The sequence below is a fragment of the Corvus kubaryi genome, unplaced genomic scaffold (genome assembly GCF_017639235.1).
Source record: "Corvus kubaryi isolate FWS band 111438036 unplaced genomic scaffold, C.kubaryi_AGA036_p1.0 137, whole genome shotgun sequence".
Lineage (NCBI taxonomy): Eukaryota > Metazoa > Chordata > Aves > Passeriformes > Corvidae > Corvus > Corvus kubaryi.
This window is the reverse complement of record NW_024580671.1, coordinates 22,952,207-22,972,603: the sequence shown is the minus strand read 5'-3', so window position 1 is coordinate 22,972,603 and position 20,397 is coordinate 22,952,207. Positions and strand designations below refer to the sequence as shown.

General features: G+C 36.5%; 1 protein-coding gene across 6 annotated transcripts in view; it reads left to right on the top strand.

The window, feature by feature from the left end:
- The window catches only part of GRM8 (glutamate metabotropic receptor 8), a 323,953-nt gene that overhangs the window by 131,841 nt on the left and 171,715 nt on the right, over positions 1 to 20,397 (top strand). For all 6 annotated transcript variants that reach the window (XM_042018191.1, XM_042018190.1, XM_042018194.1 and 3 more), the window contains 2 exons: positions 18,718 to 18,853; positions 19,334 to 19,488. In XM_042018191.1, the coding sequence (XP_041874125.1) occupies positions 18,718 to 18,853; positions 19,334 to 19,488 (291 nt within the window). The remainder of the gene's footprint in view (positions 1 to 18,717; positions 18,854 to 19,333; positions 19,489 to 20,397) is intronic.

Sequence of the window (20,397 nt, the reverse complement as noted above, 5' to 3'; positions counted from 1 at the left end):
AATGGTGTTAAATGATAAGGTACTTGGATGGTAAATTGTGCTTAAGCAAATGCAACACACCTTTGAATTGAAGGGACAATCACACTAATGATCACTTCAGAGACAGTTAATTCTGGTGCTTTGTAAAAACTCTGATCAGTGGTTGCAGTGGGCAAGGAGTTTTGCTTATTCCAACATTTTTCAAAGTGTATTAATAACAAGGTAGATAATTGTATGTATTTTATAAGTTTAACCTTTCTACATTTAAAAAGGATTTTTCTTTATCTTCATTTACCTCAAGCCTTGGATAAATTTGATCGATACACTTTTAGATATTGCACATAAGAGTCCATGTGCAAATGAGGAAAGAAGATATTTTATGCTTTCAAATGTAGGTGTATTTCAGGGTGGTATATGCAGTATGAAGGCAATACACAGGGGCTTTGCCTTGGTACTTGAAAAAAAAAAGGTCATTTCATACCTTAAAGAAAAAAGGGTGTAGGAAAGTTAAATGAAGAAGCAAATAGGCTAGGAAACACATTTTAAATCCTAAAAAATATCATCATCTAGTTCAATTGAAATCTGACTGGGTGAAGTCTACTGAGAGCAGTCTGGGCTGAGAAAGATTGCTGTGGAAGTCACTCGAGCAAAGGTGGTAGGCAGGGAGCTGATTTCACAAAGATACAGGCAAAGAAATTGTGGTACCATATTTTGTCCAGTTTACAACAGAATGGATGCTTTGATGGAAGGTGCTTAACATTTAACTGTGTTCTCTTCAAAATAATCTGTCCATGAGCAAAACTTCTGCCTAACCCTATAAATTACTGGTTGGGTTATGCCCTGGAGTGTGAGAGTTTGCTGCCCTATGAATTTTTTTTTTGTTCTACCTACTGTAGCATAATTTGTTCTCGTTTTTCATATAAATATCTAATGAACATTCCAAACTATGAAAAATGAAACCCTTTTGGTGACTTCAGAGGGAGCTATGCAGTATGAAATAGGACTTCTAGAAGCAGACTTAATGAAATTGGCAAACTCAAATCAGTAACCAATTTTTTCTTGTTAAATTTATTGTTAGAAATACAATTATTTTAGGTGCATGGGAAAAGATTTTTTCAGCATCTAATATGAGAACTTTACCTTAAAACACTGCAGTTACTGGATAGGTACAAACAGAAACAGATGTAGGAAATCACCATATTTGAACATATAGCAAGAAGGGGTTCAACATGTACCAGACAACTGCTGGGCCATTGTAAAAAGTCACTAAGAAGATATAGCTAGGATTATTCTGTAATTAGTGTTTTGATTCATTCATAAAAAAAATAAAGTTCTCTTGATTCCAGAGCACCAAATTGCTTGTCAAATATATCTAGTCCTTGATTTCAGTTGTGCTAGAAACTAAAGAACTTGTTACTTCAAAAAGACTTTCATGCAGCCTTTAGAGATGTGCATATATGACTGTACATTCAGATTTTTGCATATGCTGTTTTTCTTGGCCAGTTTTCTGGGGTCCATGAAAAAAATCTGCAGACACACATATGGGAATATAAAAATATATCTACAGTTTTAGATACTAGAATATTCTGGGAAGCTGCATAGAAATGTATCTAAATATACTTGGCAGAGCTGTTCCTGACAGAGGGGGAAAAGTGATGTGTATATAGGACGAATAAGACCACCAGCTTAACTAGAAGGCAAAGCTGCAATGCAACATTGGGAAGACTTTGCCATGGCGTTGGGATCAAACTGTGTTTTTTGGAGCTTAAGACTGTAATCATGAAAAGAGAAAAAGGAAAATTGGTCTTTAGGCACTGTAAAGTTTAGGCTTATTGATGTTGAGGGAACCCCTGGACCATATTCTATAGCTTTTACCAGTGTTCAGGGGGACTAAGTGTATTAATGAAGAAAAATTCTAGTGAGGGCTTTTGATGAACATAAAGGCACCTTCTCTGAAAAAGCCCTCGAGCTGGAGATTATCGAAGGCTAGGACAATGTGCCAGCACATATGTTTATTCTTCCACTCTGCCATTATGAGTCATAGCCAGAAAAGGACTGTCAGGGAAGATGAACCTTTGGTCAGACCCATAACCGCTGTTGTCCGATAGAGATTCCCTTGCAACTGGAAATCCAATGAGCTCAGTTAGCGAAATTTAATTAAATGACAGCTGGCAGGGAACTTTCAGCCACAAATGTAGGGAAAAAAAAACAACCCTATTCCAAATAAAAATATGAAACTAAGTCCTTCTTCAGAGATGCAAAAAAGTAACCTTTCTTGTTATATACATAACATACATACAATTTTATTAGAAGGAAAGAATTTTGTCCATTCTAGACTTCAACCATAATAATCATATTATAGTAATAGGCCTTTTTCCTAGTCTCTTCAGTGACAAAATGCAACAAATCCTTTATTTTTTGAATTTATCTAATTTTTCATTATTAATTATAATCAAAGTGTGTAGAGGGGTTTGCTGCCCATAGGTGGTCTGAGAAGTGATGGTGAGAGTTTTCATTTCTTTGTGAAGATTCTGTGAAATCAGCAGAAGAATGAATTTGTGTTCAAACTCCACTGTAACTGCCCAGGGACATGCTGTTTTCCTGTAATGAGCAGAGTTTTTGTCTGACAGAGTGTTGGTATCCATCTCTTAGTGGGGTGGAACTCTGCATACCCAAGCTTACATTACAGTAATTTTTTTTCTGTTGCATCCTGTCTGTGAAAACTGATTTTGAGTGAGTCATTTAACTTCCACTGTACTGGTTCATACTTGGAAAGGATGACCTTGGCTTTGTAGACAGAAGTATCTGAGGAGAATTGATGAGAGAATTTGACAGATATTCTGAAAATAGTGTGAACGTGCTCAATGGGAAAATACCAGGAGACTGAGGTATAACTAAAATATTTTATCCTCTCCATTGCAAGTCACTAGATTTAGCACTTGAGAGAAGCTGGGCTTCTTCTTGGCTAGCTCTGAGAATAAAATCTAAGTTATCTAATAAGACATGATCTTGATAATTTCTCAGAATTTACAACTTCAGAAGGCAGCTCTATGTACATGTCCTTGTGTTAGTTTTTGATAGGTCCTTGCCTGTTTCATTTCACTGCCTCTGTCTCAGGAACCTGAACTGTCTGTAAATTCTCCAATGCCACAGGCATCATTTCACTGTGCCTTGTTAAAAAAAAAAAATTCTGTTGGCTTTGATTTTAAATCAGGCTCTCACTGTGCCCTAGTCGAGCTTGGCATGCAATACCAATCTGAGGTATGCAACTTGGAGGAAAACACAGCAACACTGTGAGAGCAGGAATTCAATTTAGGAAGTCCCATGTGGGATTGCCTCTGGACTTTTGTCATCTGCAGCATTGCCCTTCAGCTTCTAAAGGACTTACCTGAATCTAGCAGCCATTCAGATGGCTAAAGGTGATTTCTGGGATATTAGTATATTATTTTCCAATAAAAAATCAGACAGCATCAAAAGAAGCTGATCAATAGCGAATTCTCTTGCACATAGTTTTGTGCTCTTAATGTCCTTTTTCCAGATAGGATTTTACAACAAAGACTTGCTGCTGGAATCTCTAAGTGCATGACAGATGCATTTCCTTCCTTAAGTACTTTTGGTCTTGACTACAGTTATGGTGGTGAGGAGACTAAGCACTCCTGTTCTGTTTCACATGTAACAGTATAGGACAGTGTCTTCCTCATGGGACAGGGGTGAGATATGATAAGAAACAGACATAGACTCTGTGAATCACTGTAGGTTTTTGTAGGTTTTTATATGTTTTCTCATCCAGAGGGAGTTTCCAGAGAATAACGCTGTATTGTGAATATATTTTTTGAGACTAACAGGGAAGCTGAAGATCCTTAGAGTCCCTTTTCTATTCCTCTCCTCCCTAACTTTAATATCATGCTTCATGTTTTTCTTACTATGCAAGAGATTAATCATAAGTCAAGTGAGTAGAAGTTTCACAGGAGAGGAAAAATTGTGCAAGTCTGAGTGGAAAATGGCTAGACTTTGGTTACTAGGACTGCTATGCATGTAGTTGACTTCATGTGGAAAACCTGCCAATGATTAGTTTATGAATCAAGAAGTAAAGTTGTAATTGTGAAAAGGGCTAGCCCAGGCTAAACATTTTACAGTTTTTCAAAAACTCAGATGAGTTATATTTGGACACTGAGATCCTTATGCATTCACCCAGAGAGCCCAAATCTGAAGCCTGAGGTTGGAACATGGCTTGCAGATTGCACACAAATATCTGGTATGGGTTCCAGTAGACTGCGCGTGCATGTGCCACTGTGAGCAAATGCATGAACACAGCAAGCCCACTGCCCCGGACTTCTCTTCTTGTAAACAGATGTTGTACACAGTGGCTTCGGTGTCTTAAACTGCTGTACGTATATAATGTTGCTTTCTTCATTGGAAAGCTATCAGGAGTGATATTCTGCAGTTAATACATTTTTCTTTTTCCTCCTATATTCCTTTTCATTTTTTCGCTACTCTGTTCTAAAATAAGTTAGTCCCTCTGCAAGAAACAAGCACAAGAAAAAGAGGCAGAAGTTATTTGTGCTCTTCAGAGCTGTCTTTTGCTTTTTACTATTTGCTGTCGTTTAGCCTAAACTGGCAGCTAAGCCCTACCCAGCCCCTTGCTCATTCAGCCTCGCAGCAGGATGGGGGAGAGAATCAGAAGGGTAAAAGTGAGAAACTCATGGGTTGAGATAAAGACAGTTTAAAAGGTAAAGCAAAAGCTGTGCACCCAAGCAAAGCCAGCCAGAGAATTCATTTGCTACTTCCCATGGGCAGGCAGGCAGGTGTTCAGGCATCCCCAGGAGGGCAGGGCCCCATCGTGGGTAACAGTGACTTGGGAAGACAAATGCCATCACTCCAAACGCGGCCCCCCCCTTTTTGTTCCCTGCAGGTCTATATGCTGAGCTTGACACCTTATGATCTGAAATATCCCTTGGGTCAGTGGGGGTCAGCTGTCCCTGCTGTGTCCCCTTGTACACCCCCAGCCTCCTCACTGGTGGGGTTGGGCTCTAAGGCAGAAAAGTCCTTGGCTCTGACTAAGCACTGCTCAGCAATAATGAAATGATCCCTGTGTTATCAACATTATTCTTGTCCTAAATCCAAAACATGCACTGCACAATCTACTATAAAAAAATTTAACTCTATTCCAGCCAAAACCTGCACACAATTGAAATTTATTTCCTTCTTTTCCATCTTTCCATCACTGAAAACTCTCTAAATGATGGGAAAGGGGTACTGTCTGTTCAAATACTGAATTCAGTGGAACTTTGTACATCTTTGGCTGATTGTGATCTTTCTAATATAAAGAAAAATATTCTCAAACTTGTAGTATTTTGGCTGCTATCAGAAATCAGAATATGAAAAAGTAAAAATTGTAATACTCAAATTTCTATTAACTTCTATTGAATTCTTCTGGGATTTGAAAATATGCATTTGACTTGAAAATTTCAATGCAAACTCCCATAGTAGATTTATTATGGAAGGTTTGGAAGATCCTTGTCTCTCTATTCTTTCTTACAGCAGAAGTATGTATTTCAGTGAGGAAATTTCTTTAAATAAGCAGAGCAAGAAAGTTCTTTGGAAGTCTTGAGAATAAAGGATTCGTTCCTACTGCTTTTTTTTCCACTTCAAAACTTGACAGTGATTAATCATAAAGCATTGCAAACAAAGGTGTATTATTATTTTAGCAGTAGGCATTTGCCAAAGATTTTGTTTTAGGATCAGCACTATTATTTGTGCATTACACTGAACAATGAGTGATTGCAGCACATCTCTCCAGTCCTTGCTTGCTTTGTTATCTTCTCTTTGTCTTCTGTGTTATCTTCATTTTTTTATTCTCACTTGCTACTTTTGTCAAATAATATAGAATGGGTTTTTAGTTACTGCAAGGTGGAGTTTCTTTCTCATGAGTCCATAGGGCCCATCATATATCTTTATTCAAGGTATAATTCAGAGTAAATTTAAGAACCTTCATTTTCCCCATTACATCTTTTGACAGATTTGATGGGCAATACATTTCAGTATTAATTAATTTTGAAAACATGTATTTCTGCATTTTTCTTTTGTAATGTGTGAGATATAAGTGCTCCATGAATAATAGATTTTTGTCTGGTATAATTTTTGATAGCTTTTGGGAAAAAGAAAAGCATAATGGAGGATGCTTAAAAATGTTACATGTGGTGAATTGTCCCAAATTACTGAAACCGTGTGATCAGATGAGTAGTGTGGACAGAGGAAAATCCTTCAGGCCCTTGATGAGGCAGTTTGTTGATCAAAAATCTATGTGGAGGAGACTAGATGCATGCTGAAATAGGCTTTTATTTCATCGTGCATTAACAGCATAATAGTGTCCACTATTGTGCAATGCTCATAAAAGCAATTTTGTACTTGGTGACTACATTTTTTGTGTCATTGTTGGCATATTTTTTTGTCTCATTCTATACAAAATGTGGTGGATCTATCAAACCTTGTATTAGAAGGGGGTAAGATGCAGACATCTTTTGCCAGTTACTGTATACCATGAATACATAATCTATGACAAAGTAAACACTTCCTTCCATTTCTTTTACAGCTAACGATGATTTACTGTAGCACAGGTATTATTTACATGGAAAGAGTTAGATCTGGAGTATTGTAATACTAAAACATTAAAATCAGATGGAAATAAACCTATAGAGCACTCACAAGTTTTTGTCTCTGGCACAACAAAGAAGGGTGCTGCTCTGTGGCAAGGATTAAACTGTGGTCCAACCACCTTCCTAGTGTTTGATCTGTTTTCTGTGTCTTAAGCCTTTCTTCCATTTGATAGCTGCATTGGTAGAAGTATCTGGATTTCTGTATTATTGTAGTGTTAATTCTGAACAGAGTTGCATTCATTCATCTGATGTCACTGAGCAGCTTGGCTGGGGTTGGGTGAGATCCATATATTCTAGCTGAGACTTTCCAAGTATGGTTTAGGAGAGTGAAACCTCTTCTTCCCACTGGCTGCCTTTCTTTCCAGGGGATTTTACATTAGCTGTGCACTTTCATGGAAAGAGCAGGTTTTCCTGTTTCTCCCTGCATGGATAGCAGCTTTCTTGCCATGTTTTTCCAACTTTGATGTTAGGTAGAACCTTTGTTCCTTTCACATGGATGTTAGTGAAAATGAAGCCATGTTTCTAGCATCTGAAAAAAGGATAGATAGGCTTAAATCCTGTCCTAGTGTAACTATTGACAGACTACGTAACATTTGATTCTGTTTGCTGGTCCTTTCCCAGTAAGGCAAGTGCATCCCCACTGTTACAGAAACTCATCAGACCTCCCATCCAGAAACCTTAGTATATGTCTGCTGTATCACTTACAAGGTAGGATTAATTCAGAAGATTGTTTTGTTATTTGAGTCTTCAAATGAAAAACAGATATTCAATAAAAGTAAACACTGCTGTATTTCTGTAATTTATTTTATATGTTAAGGAAACTTTCCTGTCTGGCCATCCCAGAGCCTCTCTGGCAGTCACTCTCAGACCAGCTGGGCTAGATCTGAAATGCCTTTGCAGTGGGCAGCTCCAGTGAGCCAACGGATGCCCTGCTTCGCTCCCTATGCTCACTCCACAGTCAGACAAGGTTTCCTTGCCTTTTATGCTTGGCATACCCAGTCACCTGGCAGTGACACAGGTCCCCATGCCCTTTGTTGTGCAAAAGGTTGGCACCAGCTCACTGTCTTTTGCCTCAGGCTCCTGCCCTCCAGAGCTCAACCTGTAGCTCTCACTGCAGCTGCTCACCGAGCCACCTGCACTGATGCATGTACATAGTATCTTTTGTCCAAGAACAGGCAAGAATCTTTTCAGCATTTATTATGAATTAAAACCATTTCAGTGTCTTGTCATTTCATTACTCTTGTCCCAATGTTTCTACATTGTCGTACATGCCTTAAAGCAGACTGACACTGTGACTGTGTTCAGTTTGCAATCTCTCTTTGATTGCATGCATAGGTCTTCTGAACACTTTTCAGCTGTTTTCTTCAGCTATAAATTTGGAGTCTTATTGAAGCTATCTGAGGATGTCTCAGATGAGATTAGTCATTTTTGACCCAGTGCTTTCTTTTTCCCTAGACCTTTATGAATTCAGTTAATCCTTTATCCCAACATATTTCAAGAAATGACCAATTAGCTGATCTGCTCACTCCTGAACTTCTTCTCAAGAGACATCTTGCCACTTGCTATTAAAGGCATAGAGACAGAAGACTCTTGGTATTAAATGCATAGAGAGTGCAGCAAAATTTCTTAAAGCTGCAGGATCCGTGTGGCCAACTTGGATTCAGTTACATTTTTAAAATTAGGTAGGCTTCTGTAAGTTTATATACATGGACAGCTGCAGAGTCAGTAACTCTTTCATTTTACTGCTGTGTTACAGAAGAAGTATTGCTGATTCTTAATATCACTGTATTTTCAACTGGTGTAAAGAAACATAAAGACCTGAAGCAATATATAAGACTTAGCTTTATTCTCTCAATTTTTTATTACTCACAATGGTGAGAAGTCAGCAGATAAAATTCCTTAATATTTTTACATCCTAATGGTATTTTTACCCAAGTGTCCAGCTCTTAAAGAACTTTGAAGTCAGATAAATAAAGTTAGGTGCTAACATCAAAACAGATATATATTGATATATGAATTTTGAAAATGTAACTTGCAGCCTAGATACTTAATGAAATAAAGCCACCCCTCCTAATTTTTAATATAACTTGACCACAAAATTTAATAATGTACAATTTGTTGTGTTTAGAAGAATGAGGGAGGTGGATGTCAGTTTTTGATGAAAAAGGTATAACCAGACTGAGTTGCTTACAAATTGAAGTTAGAAACATTAAAAATTAAACTGATAAAAAGGGAGTTTTTTTCAGTAAAGATAATTATAAATAATTTGAGAAACTTCTACAGTGACATGGGACACCCTTCATGCCTTAAAATGCTTATTTTTTAAATATGAACACTTCAGCTCACATGGAAACCATTTGATCCAAACATTACAGGGTAGCATTTTTTGATTCACTACACTTGGAACCACTCAGAAACTGTACTTCCACTACATTGAGAACTCTGATACAAAAAAAAAAAAACAAACCCAAGAACCAATATTGACATTTGTTATGTGAAATTTCAGAAATACACAGAGAAAATAAAACATTTATTTCTTAAGTATTATTTGCTTTGTCTCAGTAGTGCTGACGTGTTATTTTGTACTGAGTTAAAAAAAGAACCCAAGTAACAAATCCTCAATACTGTTCATTTGAAATAAAAAAAAATTCCTATTTTATCTTAATGTTTTAATATTGATAAGATAAGAAATCCAACCACTATGTCATTTCATCCTTTAAAACATATGTGGGTAGCCCACTGTATCCATGTGCATCTCCATTTTGTTGTAGGAGACTGTGAATCTATATCATATATACTTTCTGGGCATTAGATTTAACTACGAGATCCCCTGTCAGAAGTGATCCCTTCTTGATTTTCATTGCAATTTTGTGCACATGTTTTATGTTGAGAAAACCACAGAATTAACTTTTTCCAGTTTCAGAAAAAGAATTAGCTGACAGTTCTTTTTTGAGGCCATTTTTTTGAATTTCCAATTTGAGGCTTTTTTTGAATGTCACACTCAAGCTCTAACATCACTAGTCAAACTCAGACTTATCTTCATTAAAGTAATTCTTTATATGCAAACCATTTGGATAGTTCAAATTATGAGAAAATAAATATTGGATGAATAAGGGTAACCTAATCTAAATAAAACATACTTAATTTTAAGAATAATTTATTGATATTGAACTTTAGGGTTGCAGATATACATGAAGAAAGATAAAAATTGATTTTGCTACTTGAAGATAGCAAAAAGCAGATGGGACTGTTTTTTTTTTTGAATACAAGAAAACTGTGATTATTTTAATACCACAAAGAAGAAAAATGTCTTTACTTCACAGAGCAGACCAAGAAGTTTCAGGATGAGAACATTAATTACAGCTGCTATTTTTCATAGAAGGCATGATTAAAAGTCGGGTTCCCTGCCCGTGTACAGCATTTCAGTTCAAAGGAGGTGACTGCAATCCCTGAACACCATGATAGCATTAAATAGCATGTAAGGGAGAAGTAGGATAGCAGCCTACAATTAAAGTCAGGCAACCCAGGACAACTTAACAGAAAAGTCTTTTATACCACTGGTAAAATATTTAAAATAAGCAAGATGGGGAATGGAATAAAAACTGATAAAGAGGCCTGCAGGGAGCAAAGTATCCTAAAAGAAGAAAGCCTATATTTATTTAGAAATAAATGTTTAAACAAAATTCCGTCTTTCTTCTGGTGGATTTTCTTTTCCTGCCTAAATGTTTTTATAAGGAATGCTATAAGCTCCTGTGTCATCTTCATGATCTTCTAGGAACCACTGTGTATTGTGACTTGGGACCTATACTTGGAGGCAAACTGATGATTTTTATGCCTGACCCTCCTCTAACATTTCTTTGAATTGGCTGTAAGCATCTCAACTCCCCAGAATATCAAACTCAAATCTTTGCAACTAGTCAGGCCCACTAATATGGGGAATTGTAGAGAAATGGAGGAAAGAACTAGGGCCACATTCAAGCAAATTTACTTTTGGAAGAAAATGCTTTAGGTAACCACATGCCACGCTTTGAGTTCATGCTATTACTTTTATATAAGTCAGAACTGATGTTACTTTAAAAGCAAAATTTGAAACATATTTTAGAATGTATGAAATTTCTTTTCATAACCTAGGTTTCCCAGATCTTTAGAAAAGAAAAAAACCCCCCCAAAATATAGAGGGTCTCCTTTTGTTGTTAAGGATGTACCTGGCATGTAGCCAGAAAACAGAAAATAGCAGTGTATTTCTTTTTTCACATTATGCCTCTACAAGTTCTAAATCTGCAAGTAGCAAGAACAATGTTTCCCCAGAGGGAAATATTTATACCCACTGTGATGATAAAAAGACATAGCTGTGAAAGCATTGCAACAGCTGACCAGTAAATTTAAGTGGAGGCCTATTTCAATTATATTGTTTTGGCCACAGATTGTTTTGAAGTTTGACTGGGCATCCCATATCCTTTCTGAAGTAACTATACAAGGAGTCACTGTGGAGAGGAAACATCCTCTCTCACAACCTCCCAGGATTCATACTTTTCAGAATTTTTTTGGGTGGCTAGGTGATTTTTACCCATTCATTAACATCTCCATTACAGATTTTTCTTTTAGCCTCTCACATTCATGACTGTGAAAGTTGGCTGTCATTTACACAAATAGCACTAAAAATCAAAGGATAAAAATGTGTTGTTTGTAGGCTGGGTTTTTTTTTTTCAAATCTGAAAAAAAAAATCTGTAGGTTTGGAAATGGTGGGAATATTCTTTGCAGCTATTTTCCATCAGATGCTGGTGTTAACAGAATCCGAAGTGCTACATTTGAAAATGTTTCTTCTGGGGGAAAAAAAAATGAAAGGAGAATATTTTACTTTTCAGAATGGAAGTACAAAATAGCAGATCTCTATTGCTTCATGTCACATTAGAAACTGACTCTGATGACTGAAGCCAGTAGCCAGTGGTCTCACATAGCAACAGAGCTGGTTTATTCTCTTCCTTTTATATCTTAGAATAACCATCTGCTTTGACCTGAGTGTAAGGATCTGTGTGAGCCCATGTGCTTGTGAAATATGCATGGCTGTATGCCTGTGAATACATGTAGGAATGTGAAAAACAGGTTCAAAAGGAATGGGTGAGTTGCATTTATGAGAATGTTGTGTGTTCATTCATGGTCTTGTTTAATGCTTTCTAATTTTTTTTTTTTTTGCAAAAGAATTAATAAATGTAAGACCAAACAATAAACCCTTTGCTAAAAAGCCTTTTCTAAAACACTATAATAAACAAGAGAAACCTTGATCTCCTAACTGCTGTTATTTTTGAGTAGAAAAGCTCGTAATTTTACTTGACATGTTAGTGAAATGCATCACCAACCTGCTTGTGCAATAAAAATATTTTTGTCATAAATATTAAGGGATTTTGACGAGATGCAGTTTTACTTAAGTAAAGGAAATAAAACACCAATATATGGGTTTGAAATGAAGAACATTTTTGTCTGTTCAAAGGTTATAACAAAATCTCTCATCCTCCATTATATTTAAGTGTATTGGATACTAAGTGCCACTTTTGTCAATTCACAGTAAATTACTGTTTATATTACTTATTTTTTAAAATTATTTTCTTTCTGTTACCTTACATCAAAAAGTACTGCCACTATTGGCTGAAGAATGAACTGCCTTTGCAGAAGTAAGTCAGTGAGTTTAGTTTATTTCCATAGTGCAGTTAGTTTGTGACTTCCAACACTGGAATGGGATTTTATTTTAGCAGACTTGGCCATGAATAGCAGGCAAAATGCCATGACATTGGCGTTGGTGGAAGCACAGAGCATGCTGAGTGCTCAGGTTCTTACTCATTAAGCTAAGCTACCCTGAAGTCCATATAGCAGTGTCAGTGAGAGTACCATTTCTTGGGGTAGTTAAGTAAAGGTAGCTCTGGAGGCTGCATTACATGGCTGCATTCAGACCTCCCAGCAACAGCTCTTTGGCATTAAGGAGACATTTTAATTTTGAACAATTATTGCTTGAGAAATTCTATCTTCATCTTGTAATTATATCTTCCTAGGTGTCACTCCCTGTTGACTCATACGCTGGAAAATTATTCTTAAGGAAATCTAGGGACACGCAAGATTCCGTGGCAGGTTGGTTTTAGTTTAAATAATAATTGCTAAAAGTGACTGATTATCAACATCTGTAAAAGTCCCATGAAGAACAGTCACTTACCTTATTTTTCTTTAACAATCTGATTTCTTACCATCCAAGTTTGAGAACTCTTAATATAATGAAGTCTCTGCTTAAAAAGAATGTCTTGATGGATTCACTAAGTGACAAAACTGTCCTGATTTTTGTCAACAGAACTCGAGTTTGGAGCATCTTGTAGTTTTAAGTCTCTTCAATAATCTTCATACTGATCTAGGTTCCTGGCCATTGGAACAGCCTTTCCATATAACCGGGTCTACATTTTCTAGACTTTCGATATAACCAGTAGAAGGACTAGAGGAGGAGGAGAAATGCAGTTGTGTGTTTTTCCTTATATTCTGTGTCATGTCATATTGTCAGAAGTGTGCAGTCTTCTATCACACAGAGGCTCTGTCTGCCTGCAGCAGCACCCCGTGGGTCTTGCAGGAGTTTCTTGCTGCGGCTTCTTCTGAGTTTCTGACGTGTTTCCCTACTTGGAATAAGAACTCATCTGCCTTCACGTATTTCTGTCATGCCTTTTGGAAACTTTCCACAGACTTACATTAAAATTTTGTTGACCTAGTGACCAGTGACATATAACTCATAGTAAAAAAAGGACATGTGTACTTGAAGGCAGCTGAGAAATTCCTGCCAGGTAGGACTGGATCCCAGATGTGGCCTAGCTATTTGTCTTGAACTTTTTCAGGAACAATGCGATTTGTGATGAAGCTCTCATGAAATAATTGACTTGCAATGCTGTGTACTGAGTCAGGTGAGGGACACCTCCTTATGCTAACAAATAGGTAGTCAAAATGCATACCTTGATCCCTTCCCTGTTATAATGGTAAGGCTATTTATATTTATGTGGGAAAATAGTTTAGAGGGTAAACTGGTTCTTAGTGTATGATTGTGGTCCCAGAAGTGATCCTTTGAACTGAAAACTGTCTTCAATTTTCTTGATAAAAAAACAATGACCATTCTTGTGTATCCTACTTAGCTGATCCATACATAATATACGGCTGAATCCTACCTGGGGTGGGAGAAAATTCAGCCTTTGTATTTGCATTGAGCTTCATCATTCAGTCTTTTTTTCAGGAAATTAATTAGTTTGTGCAAGTTTTCTACCAAGTCCACTTGCTATTTTCCAAATACACTTTCAACATCTGACACACAGCTTCATATATTTGAGTATTTAACAGTTTACAATCAGCATGTCATCTTGTGACTTCAAAACCCACACAAGCAAAAATTAGTATTTATTATTATACATATTATTATGTTTACTTACCAAAATTATATGGGTATTACATATCCATATTTTTTCCATTTGTCTCATTACTTATCCACTGTACTGACAATATCTTCAAAATATCACTTCTTTGGTTTGGTTTGGTTTTGATTTGTTTGTTTGTTTGTTTAGTGATAACCTGTTTCCCACAAGCTGTGTTATACAGAGTACCTGTAAGCTAAGCAAGCCTAGCCTGGAAAAAAATTTTTAAGATGTGATTTTTATCTCAACAGAGATAAAAAACTTGTTGTTGTTGACCCAGTCTGGTTATGTCTCTGCTTTTAAAAGCACATGAATTTCCAGCTGTAATCATGGTGCAGAGTGGCCAGATTGAGCCCCTTATCAGGAGTCAGGCAGCTCCTGCCATGAGCCTGATTTCCAGCTCCCACCTCTGCTCTCCTTGTTTTTATCATCCCTTTGCCCCAGGTGCTGGGTATGGCACTTCATAGCTGCTGGACAGAAGACAAATGGATACTTGTCACCACTGACACAAGGTAGTTCATATTAACTGTTTTATTTCTCCAATCAAGCTCTGGGCTGGCTGAGGACAACCTTGTCTTTACAAATCTGAAAACAGGTAAAAGAGGCTTAGCAGAATTTGGTGGTAAGACTTATCTTCCTCCACAGTAGCTGAAGAACTACTTTCCTTCAGTGCCCTCCTAATGTCTTTGAAATGTGTGATAGATGCAAACTCTTAATTTCATCTCCTGTGTCATATATGAGTTAGGGAATGGATACAATACCAGTGGGTACAATTACTGATTTCTGTTTGTAGTAGCTACCTGAAATGAGTCTGGCTGGCTGACTCCCTTCTTTATTGCAATAACAGCTTTTAGTTCAGTGCTCTCTGAAGCCTCATCATAGGTCCTTTTAACTGATGGGGCTTAAACGTATAATTTTCTTTTCAGTAAGAGGAAAGTTAGCTCTCATTTCCTTATACAAATGTTAGATTTATCATCATTTTAGCTCAGGGAAATTTAGACCTATGCGTTTTTTTTTAAGTACATCCCCAGACAATGAAGGATTTTAGAAACCAGCAACAGAGACAAGCAGTCATCATACCAAATCAGTTAGAAATGCTGACAGAGTGAAACACTATTTGTTCTTATAATTCAGAGCCATAAATTCTCTGGAGACCATAGATGTCTGAACCATCTGCCCTTTGGTACCTCTGCAGCAAATGGTAAATCCATTGGTATCACGTATGAGACATCTGTTCTCAGACCCTATTTTTTCATAGTTTGGGGAAATCTCTCTTTTGTTCATGCTTCATAAGATTAAACCTAACTACTAGCCTTAAACTTGTCCTTTAAGTACCTCTGCTACCTATTTTGGAGGAATAATTATTCTTTATTTAGCTTGCTGGCTGATAGGAATTGTTTCCCTAGCCACTTCTCTCTCTCTGTGTCTGGGCACTTAGCCCAGCCTGTAGATTTCAAAGGCAGCAGGGTGCCAAGAGGTTAGACACTGTAATGTTGTGAATACCTTTGTGGATCTAGCAATTCATCATTAGCTGAAAATTGATGTCCTGTTATTTGTTTGAGCAACAGTTCTATATGCAATATATAGGTAAGGATGTATACAGTGTTTTGCGTGTTAGAGATAGCCTACACAATTAATTATACATGTAGCAACAAGGCTGAAGTGCATTTTATTTTGTTCCTAGTAGTACTTAACACATTCTTCAATGCAGAGATGCCGAGATACACAGTGCAGTCATGACTGAACTTGCTGCTGCAATGATGGAATGGTGTTTCTTCTACACTGTGTTCACTGAAAATAGCCATTTTAGATACTGCAGTTCTTCATTGCTTGATATCCATTTCACACAGATTGTAGATGGATGTATGTAGTTTATGATATATATGCATTTTGTAATATTTGCATTTGAGTTTTATGTGGGTAGAATGATTTTTTTTTCCTTAAGGATCATTGCATGAATAGAAGTAGTTGAAAAATGCACTTAAAAAATATGCGAGGTAACAAACTATTCTTTTATATCATTTTTAGGATCTGTTTTACTTTTTGTGCTGAATGATTTTGGGGACAGTTGAGAGCTTGGCATTTTTTTTTCAAGTGTTTCTTTTCTTAACAGTGAATTGCTGATTGTTAAATTTACAGGATATCTGCTGAATATTTCTCTTATATTTCAGCCCTGGTACTTGAGAAAGAAAGTAAAGGACTATGAAGCGTCTATCACTATAGCCTAATATCAGTTTAGATAATCGATTAAAGTTTTTCACAGCAAAGTGTCCATTTTTTCATTACTGGATTTTCAAAAATACCTGGTAAATATGAGGATCATCAGCTATAAAGGCTTATTTGTTGTTATTGGCATATTAGTTGTCCATCATGGGGAGACAGGATATTCGTAAAAATATGAAGAAATTTGTTACCATAAAAAGTTTCCATATTCCATTTTATAGCAGATAAGAGTAAATTATTTACGTTATATTTTTGCACTATTTATGGATGGTAAAGACCTATATACAAAAAATTTTTGTTAGAAATGGCAGGTATTCTGACTTGCAAATATTATTTCTTTTGTGTAAACCAGAGAAGAATTCAGGACAAGCCTGTGCTGTAGAATGAATTTCTCAATGAAATGAAATAATAATGTAACATCCCAAGTAATTGATGCATAACTGAAAAAGGTGATATGCTTGCCTGTGACTAAAACTGGGTGATGAATTTGAAAGTTGTTATTTTTACACTGGCAGTTGATAATTTCGCGCTTCATTTATGCCATGTCTGAACTTGATTCAAACTTAGGATCTGTGCAGAGAGCTATGGAAGCCAATGAGACTCTGCAAAAGCAGCACAAAATCTGATAATGAATTCGCACCATTTTTAAAATATTACATAGAATAGAATAGAATAGAACAGAATATTTCAGTTGGAAGTGACCTATGATGATCATGTAGTCCAACTGCCTGACCGAATCAAGGCTAACCAAAAAGTTAAAGCAGGTCATGAAGGGCATTGTCCAAGTACCTTTTAATCACTGACACATTTGGGGCAGCTTTGAACCATTCCTACTAATTTTTTTGAGTAAAATAAAGAAAAATACTTTCAGAAATACCTTAATTTTGTGTCTTTGCTTAAAGATTAATTCATTAAGCTTAAGAAAGCTTACACAAGGGACCTTGATAACCATTACGTAGATCTACATGCCAAGCTTCACGTGGCTGGACCCTTGTTGTTCAAATCCTATCACTGAAGGTGTGCATCAACCTAATTTGTGAAGTACTTTGGAAAAACAGAATTCTAACATTTTAATAGGACAGACAAGATGGATGAGAAAGTTGGAAAGCCTCCCCATATACAACACAGCCATCTAACTGTAACTTTAACTGACTAACTACATTTAATGAAAAGAAATATATGTGCCTCAAATGATCTTATAAATCAGAAGATTAATACCAACATTCATTAAAAATAGAATATCTCTTTTAAAACTCATTAAAAATAGATCTCTTTTAAAACACATTCTTATTCACACTGAAAACAATCTTCAATGTAGAAGTATTTAGATGTAGAGATGCAAAATGTACAATTTTCTTGGCTTTGCCTAGTAACATGTCACTTTTTGTCAGAGCTAAATATCATCTTATTTTCTTAATTTTCTGGGTTTATTAATGATTAATTTCCCCACAATAGGCTCTTATGCTTGGAACCACAACATTCAAGAATAAACATTGGTGGGTGTTAGATGTAGTTAGGAGAATCAGGCAATAGTTCTTAGAGAAAAAATAATTAAAATAAGCAAATCAGCAAACAGTCAGACCATCTATGCTATAGGAAGCTGGTAGCAATATGGACTCAGTGATTCATGAAACAAGCTCAAGGAATTTTTCTCTTGCATGCTCAAATACAGATAACAGTGTTGTAATTGGGGAGTAGAGATTCCCATGAACTGGTCTATGAAAGCTGATAGAACTCACTAACATTCTGTAGAAATTGGCCCTTTTTTCTTAACAGGTAAAATATAAAGATTTCAATTAGTACTGTCTGTCAGGAAGAAATATAAATGTAATCTCTGAGTTTGTGTTCATTTCCTGATTAGTAATTTAGACTATTCAATGACAACTTCTTAAATAATTAAGACAACTCAATTAAGAGTGTCATACTAACAATTAAAAGTCATCTGTGTGTATTCGTTCATAAGAGAACGTTGCAAATTCTCTGCTACAAACTCTCTGCTGACAAAGCAGAGGTGTGTGACAGTACCTGATACTGAAGAGCCACATTATGAACATAAGGTAACTGTAAGACTGTGGATCCATGGCTCAATGCAATGCTGGCTTGTCAGTTGGCATAGATTAGGTAGGTCTGTGGAACTCAGTCCAGTTGAGACAGAGAGTGGTGCTTGACAGCAGGCCTCAGAAGGTTTTTCAAAAATGTATTTAAAATATAATGTAACAGGTAATTGTGTAATAGTCTTTAATGCAGCATTAAGTGTGTAAGTCTGTACAGAGCATATTTCAAAACACGTAGATAATGTTACTTTTGGCCCTGCTGTTGTATCTCAGATTAGCACCTTGCTTTCTCTGCTTGCCAGGTTAGCTAAGAATTTTTTGAAATGTGGGTATTTACTGTGTTAAAATTCCTTTTTTATCCTTTTAATTTTTCCTAGGTGGTGTTTGCATTGCTCAGTCACTCAAAATCCCTCGGGAACCAAGACCAGGAGAATTTGAAAAGATCATTAAGCGCTTGTTGGAAACTCCAAATGCTCGAGCAGTGATCATGTTCGCGAACGAAGATGACATTAGGTGCCTGTTTCCTAATTTTGTGTTCTGAAGACGCTCCTCTTCACAAAGATACTTGGTTGGCTGGTGGAAAATAGACTAACAAAGAGGTTTCAGATTCAATCCTACATAAAATTCTTGGAAATCTGATGATAAGAAACTGAGTCATAGAATTATAGAGTATGCTGGTCCTTTATTCTCTGTAATTCTAGACTACCCCTAGCTCCTAAGAGTGCAGTGCCAATAGATTGTTATTTGGTGACCAAAAAGGAAGAAACCAACAAGAATGCTAGAAAAATATGGCTAAAGATAAAACAAATTAATTTCTATATTACTGTATCTTGAATTCATTACAGCTGTTGTTGAATATGCTTTAGAGTGTGAAAACTACATATTAATTAGTTAGTGTAAGATTACTTGAGCATAGCCAAAATAAATGCTGGGGTTTCTCAGGTTCTTTGTAAATGTGATTTGTTTACTTGGTCATTTGTTATTTGTTTGCAGGAGAGTACTGGAAGCAGCCAAAAAAGCTAATCAGTCTGGACATTTCCTCTGGATTGGCTCAGACAGCTGGGGGTCAAAAATTTCACCAGTCCAGCAGCAGGAGGAGATTGCGGAAGGAGCAGTAACCATTCTACCCAAAAGAACGTCCATAGATGGTAAGGACACAAGTGGCACAAACCTTTCATTTTCTGTCAAAGTCCAAGTACTGTAGGTCTCTTTAAAAGTAATTAAAATATCACGTAGTCCTTGACTACTGGGAATTCAGGAAAAGCTTTCTGACCAAGTTACCTAAGCTGGCCTGATCCAACAATAATTTAATACATCTGTTGAGATGAGGAGATGCTGAATCTGCAACTAGGCAATCTTTTAATTGTCTAATAATGATGACACTTGGGGTGGAGAGCTTCTTAACCACTGCCTGCTCATTCTTTGGGACAAATAAGGAGAGTATTGGATGGATGATAATGAATCAGATTATTCTCTGGGGAGGAGATTGATCTGTGTCCTGCTTTCCTCTCCTAAACTTGCTTTAAGAAGCCACTGCATTAAGAAAGATTCTGACTTGGTGGATGAAGTGGAAGTTGGTTTGAAGCACTTTATTCCTGTGAGGGTACTGGATATAGTAACACCTCTTAATGTCTGGGTAAGTGTGCTAAACTGGTAATTGATTAGGAAAAATAAGCACCACTGATGTTACATGGAGAATTTAACCACAGGGAAATACTTGTAAGGAGCTAATCCAGATGAGATGTGTTAATCATGATTTCATTATGACTGATGGATTGCAAGGGTAAGGCTGGTGATCATCAGGTTTAAGTAGGAATCTTTAGTTTCTCAACTGGTGGAATTAACTATATAAACAGAAGCAGAATTTTAGGTATCCTGGAAGTCCTCTTTTTCAACAAAGAGATATTTTAAGTGGTCTTGAAATGAAATCTAATCCTTAGATGCTACTATGCTCATAAAATTGCTTGTGCCTTCTTGTTCTTGTATTTATAAAAAATCTGATATTGTCTCTAAATTACTGTTTTTATACCATATCGTATTTTAATGCTTCTTTCACT